This window comes from Oreochromis niloticus, linkage group LG10 (assembly GCF_001858045.2).
Source record: "Oreochromis niloticus isolate F11D_XX linkage group LG10, O_niloticus_UMD_NMBU, whole genome shotgun sequence".
Lineage (NCBI taxonomy): Eukaryota > Metazoa > Chordata > Actinopteri > Cichliformes > Cichlidae > Oreochromis > Oreochromis niloticus.
In genome coordinates, this window is record NC_031975.2 from 10,173,754 (window position 1) to 10,179,615 (window position 5,862).

Consider the following 5,862-nt stretch of genomic DNA (forward strand, 5'->3'; position numbering starts at 1 on the left):
TTCTTCATGTCAGACATCACAGCTCAAATCCATTTTCTCTTTATTCAGCACCTCACTTTCTCTCTCCAGATCTTCTCTGTCTTGTCTCAGATCTTCTTTCGTTTATCAAGATCTCGTTTGTCCAGTTCAAACTGCTGCTTCCATTCTTTTTCTGTGCATTCTCTCTTGGTGACCATGTCTGAAAGGATACTTCTCACACCTTCCTTTTCTCTATCTAACATTTCAGTGAAACAGCAAATGTTTCTTTCTGTTGTCTGAGTTGTAAGTTTTTCTTCCAACACTGTTTGCAGCATGGACCTGTTGTCAACATTTTGTAGTAATCTGTCCGTTTAGCTTTTATATGCTGCTTCAGTTGTTGAAGTTTCACTTTCAGAATCTCTAGTGATTTCATTTCATCCATGACTTGGTCTCCTCTCATTTCCATCTCAGACCGCTCTTCTTCCATATTCTCCTTTCCTTCAACACAGTTCTCGTTCTTGCATGTCATCTTCATCTGTTTCACCTTTCTTTTTCTTCACTCATGATTTCCTTTGCACGTTCAAGCTCTTTGCTTCTTGTTGAGATTCCTCATCAGACTCTCCACTTTTCTCTTTCACTCTGTAATTGCTTCTTCTTCATTTCCAGTTCTTTTGTTTGTCTTCTGAGGTCATCTTCCTTGACTTTTTGTTCACTATGTGTTAAGAAAATCTTGCTTAAAATGTCTTCAAGTCTTTCTTTTTCCGTTTGAACCTGAAGGATACAAACTTTAATATTGGCTTTTTCTTTATTTGCCTCATTTAACAGCCTTTTTACATGTTCCATCTTATTGAGCAGTTCAAGCTTCATGATTTCCATTGAGTCTCTCTCTTCTTTTACATTTTGTCTCTTTCTTCCAATATTTCAAATTGTTTCTTCATGTCAGACATCAACAGCTTCAAATCCATTTTCTCTTTATTCAGCACCTCACTTTCTCTCTCCAGATCTTCTCTGTCTTGTCTCAGATCTTCTTTCAGTTTATCAAGATCTCGTTTGTCCAGTTCAAACTGCTGCTTCCATTCTTTTTCTGTGCATTCTCTCTTGGTGATCATGTCTGAAAGGATAGTTCTCACACCTTCCCTTTCCCTCTCCAACATTTCAGTGAAATAGCAAATGTTTTCTTTCTGTTTGTCTTGAGTTGTAAGTTTTTCTTCCAACACTGTTTGCAGCATGGACCTGTTGTCAACATTTTGTAGTAATCTGTCCGTTTTAGCTTTTATATGCTGCTTCAGTTGTTGAAGTTTCACTTTCAGAATCTCTAGTGATTTCATTTCATCCATGACTTGGTCTCCTCTCATTTCCATCTCAGACCGCTCTTCTTCCATATTTCTCCTTTCCTTCAACAACAGTTCTCGTTCTTTGGCAATGTCAGTCTTCATCTGTTTCACCTCTTCTTTTTCTTCACTCATGATTTCCTTTGCACGTTCAAGCTCTTCTTGCTTCTTGTTGAGATTCCTCATCAGACTCTCCACTTTTTCTCTTTCACTCTGTAATTGCTTCTTCTTCATTTCCAGTTCTTTTGTTTGTCTTCTGAGGTCATCTTCCTTGACTTTTTGTTCACTATGTGTTAAGAAAATCTTGCTTAAAATGTCTTCAAGTCTTTCTTTTTCCGTTTGAACCTGAAGGATACAAACTTTAATATTGGCTTTTTCTTTATTTGCCTCATTTAACAGCCTTTTACATGTTCCATCTTATTGAGCAGTTCAAGCTTCATGATTTCCATTGAGTCTCTCTCTTCTTTACATTTTGTCTCTTTTCTTCCAATATTTCAAATTGTTTCTTCATGTCAGACATCAACAGCTCCAAATCCATTTTCTCTTTATTCAGCACCTCACTTTCTCTCTCCAGATCTTCTCTGTCTTGTCTCAGATCTTCTTTCCGTTTATCAAGATCTCGTTTGTCCAGTTCAAACTGCTGCTTCCATTCTTTTTCTGTGCATTCTCTCTTGGTGACATGTCTGAAAGGATATTCTCACACCTTCCTTTCCCTCTCTAACATTTCAGTGAAAAGCAAATGTTTTCTTTCTGTTTGTCTTGAGTTGTAAGTTTTTCTTCCAACACTGTTTGCAGCATGGACCTGTTGTCAACATTTTGTAGTAATCTGTCCGTTTTAGCTTTTATATGCTGCTTCAGTTGTTGAAGTTTCACTTTCAGAATCTCTAGTGATTTCATTTCATCCATGACTTGGTCTCCTCTCATTTCCATCTCAGACCGCTCTTCTTCCATATTTCTCCTTTCCTTCAACAACAGTTCTCGTTCTTTGGCAATGTCAGTCTTCATCTGTTTCACCTCTTCTTTTTCTTCACTCATGATTTCCTTTGCACGTTCAAGCTCTTCTTGCTTCTTGTTGAGATTCCTCATCAGACTCTCCACTTTTTCTCTTTCACTCTGTAATTGCTTCTTCTTCATTTCCAGTTCTTTTGTTTGTCTTCTGAGGTCATCTTCCTTGACTTTTTGTTCACTATGTGTTAAGAAAATCTTGCTTAAAATGTCTTCAAGTCTTTCTTTTTCCGTTTGAACCTGAAGGATACAAACTTTAATATTGGCTTTTTCTTTATTTGCCTCATTTAACAGCCTTTTTACATGTTCCATCTTATTGAGCAGTTCAAGCTTCATGATTTCCATTGAGTCTCTCTCTTCTTTTACATTTTGTCTCTTTTCTTCCAATATTTCAAATTGTTTCTTCATGTCAGACATCAACAGCTTCAAATCCATTTTCTCTTTATTCAGCACCTCACTTTCTCTCTCCAGATCTTCTCTGTCTTGTCTCAGATCTTCTTTCAGTTTATCAAGATCTCGTTTGTCCAGTTCAAACTGCTGCTTCCATTCTTTTTCTGTGCATTCTCTCTTGGTGATCATGTCTGAAAGGATAGTTCTCACACCTTCCTTTACTCTCTAACATTTCAGTGAAATAGCAAATGTTTTCTTTCTGTTTGTCTTGAGTTGTAAGTTTTTCTTCCAACACTGTTTGCAGCATGGACCTGTTGTCAACATTTTGTAGTAATCTGTCCGTTTTAGCTTTTATATGCTGCTTCAGTTGTTGAAGTTTCACTTTCAGAATCTCTAGTGATTTCATTTCATCCATGACTTGGTCTCCTCTCATTTCCATCTCAGACCGCTCTTCTTCCATATTTCTCCTTTCCTTCAACAACAGTTCTCGTTCTTTGGCAATGTCAGTCTTCATCTGTTTCACCTCTTCTTTTTCTTCACTCATGATTTCCTTTGCACGTTCAAGCTCTTCTTGCTTCTTGTTGAGATTCCTCATCAGACTCTCCACTTTTTCTCTTTCACTCTGTAATTGCTTCTTCTTCATTTCCAGTTCTTTTGTTTGTCTTCTGAGGTCATCTTCCTTGACTTTTTGTTCACTATGTGTTAAGAAAATCTTGCTTAAAATGTCTTCAAGTCTTTCTTTTTCCGTTTGAACCTGAAGGATACAAACTTTAATATTGGCTTTTTCTTTATTTGCCTCATTTAACAGCCTTTTTACATGTTCCATCTTATTGAGCAGTTCAAGCTTCATGATTTCCATTGAGTCTCTCTCTTCTTTACATTTTGTCTCTTTTCTTCCAATATTTCAAATTGTTTCTTCATGTCAGACATCAACAGCTTCAAATCCATTTTCTCTTTATTCAGCACCTCACTTTCTCTCTCCAGATCTTCTCTGTCTTGTCTCAGATCTTCTTTCAGTTTATCAAGATCTCGTTTGTCCAGTTCAAACTGCTGCTTCCATTCTTTTTCTGTGCATTCTCTCTTGGTGATCATGTCTGAAAGGATAGTTCTCACACCTTCCCTTTCCCTCTCTAACATTTCAGTGAAATAGCAAATGTTTTCTTTCTGTTTGTCTTGAGTTGTAAGTTTTTCTTCCAACACTGTTTGCAGCATGGACCTGTTGTCAACATTTTGTAGTAATCTGTCCGTTTTAGCTTTTATATGCTGCTTCAGTTGTTGAAGTTTCACTTTCAGAATCTCTAGTGATTTCATTTCATCCATGACTTGGTCTCCTCTCATTTCCATCTCAGACCGCTCTTCTTCCATATTTCTCCTTTCCTTCAACAACAGTTCTCGTTCTTTGGCAATGTCAGTCTTCATCTGTTTCACCTCTTCTTTTTCTTCACTCATGATTTCCTTTGCACGTTCAAGCTCTTCTTGCTTCTTGTTGAGATTCCTCATCAGACTCTCCACTTTTTCTCTTTCACTCTGTAATTGCTTCTTCTTCATTTCCAGTTCTTTTGTTTGTCTTCTGAGGTCATCTTCCTTGACTTTTTGTTCACTATGTGTTAAGAAAATCTTGCTTAAAATGTCTTCAAGTCTTTCTTTTTCCGTTTGAACCTGAAGGATGGCTTTTTCTTTATTTGCCTCATTTAACAGCCTTTTTACATGTTCCATCTTATTGAGCAGTTCAAGCTTCATGATTTCCATTGAGTCTCTCTCTTCTTTACATTTTGTCTCTTTTCTTCCAATATTTCAAATTGTTTCTTCATGTCAGACATCAACAGCTTCAAATCCATTTTCTCTTTATTCAGCACCTCACTTTCTCTCTCCAGATCTTCTCTGTCTTGTCTCAGATCTTCTTTCAGTTTATCAAGATCTCGTTTGTCCAGTTCAAACTGCTGCTTCCATTCTTTTTCTGTGCATTCTCTCTTGGTGATCATGTCTGAAAGGATAGTTCTCACACCTTCCCTTTCCTCTCTAACATTTCAGTGAAATAGCAAATGTTTTCTTTCTGTTTGTCTTGAGTTGTAAGTTTTTCTTCCAACACTGTTTGCAGCATGGACCTGTTGTCAACATTTTGTAGTAATCTGTCCGTTTTAGCTTTTATATCCTCTTCAGTTGTTGAAGTTTCACTTTCAGAATCTCTATGATTTCATTTCATCCATGACTTGGTCTCCTCTCATTTCCATCTCAGACCGCTCTTCTTCCATATTTCTCCGTTCCTTCAACAACAGTTCTCGTTCTTTGGCAATGTCAGTCTTCATCTGTTTCACCTCTTCTTTTTCTTCACTCATGATTTCCTTTGCACGTTCAAGCTCTTCTTGCTTCTTGTTGAGATTCCTCATCAGACTCTCCACTTTTTCTCTTTCACTCTGTAATTGCTTCTTCTTCATTTCCAGTTCTTTTGTTTGTCTTCTGAGGTCATCTTCCTTGACTTTTTGTTCACTATGTGTTAAGAAAATCTTGCTTAAAATGTCTTCAAGTCTTTCTTTTTCCGTTTGAACCTGAAGGATACAAACTTTAATATTGGCTTTTTCTTTATTTGCCTCATTTAACAGCCTTTTTACATGTTCCATCTTATTGAGCAGTTCAAGCTTCATGATTTCCATTGAGTCTCTCTCTTCTTTTACATTTTGTCTCTTTTCTTCCAATATTTCAAATTGTTTCTTCATGTCAGACATCAACAGCTCAAATCCATTTTCTCTTTATTCAGCACCTCACTTTCTCTCTCCAGATCTTCTCTGTCTTGTCTCAGATCTTCTTTCAGTTTATCAAGATCTCGTTTGTCCAGTTCAAACTGCTGCTTCCATTCTTTTTCTGTGCATTCTCTCTTGGTGATCATGTCTGAAAGGATAGTTCTCACACCTTCCCTTTCCTCTCTAACATTTCAGTGAAATAGCAAATGTTTTCTTTCTGTTTGTCTTGAGTTGTAAGTTTTTCTTCCAACACTGTTTGCAGCATGGACCTGTTGTCAACATTTTGTAGTAATCTGTCCGTTTTAGCTTTTATATCCTCTTCAGTTGTTGAAGTTTCACTTTCAGAATCTCTATGATTTCATTTCATCCATGACTTGGTCTCCTCTCATTTCCATCTCAGACCGCTCTTCTTCCATATTTCTCCGTTCCTTCAACAACAG

The 5,862-nt window shown here is 37.0% G+C and overlaps 1 protein-coding gene across 1 annotated transcript; it reads right to left on the reverse strand.

Moving 5' to 3' along the window:
- Positions 1-610: 610 nt before the first annotated feature.
- On the reverse strand, positions 611-1,707 carry LOC112848066 (uncharacterized protein PF11_0207-like). The gene has a single exon (XM_025911051.1). It carries the CDS (start codon positions 1,521-1,523, stop codon positions 852-854), a length of 672 nt encoding a protein of 223 aa, XP_025766836.1. The 5' UTR covers positions 1,524-1,707; the 3' UTR covers positions 611-851.
- Between the last annotated feature and the right edge of the window lie 4,155 nt (positions 1,708-5,862).

What these genes read in the sequence shown, in the direction of transcription:
- LOC112848066 (XM_025911051.1), bottom strand. Translation starts at nt 1,523, where the DNA reads ATGAAGAAGAAGCAATTACAGAGTGAAAGAGAAAAAGTGGAGAGTCTG.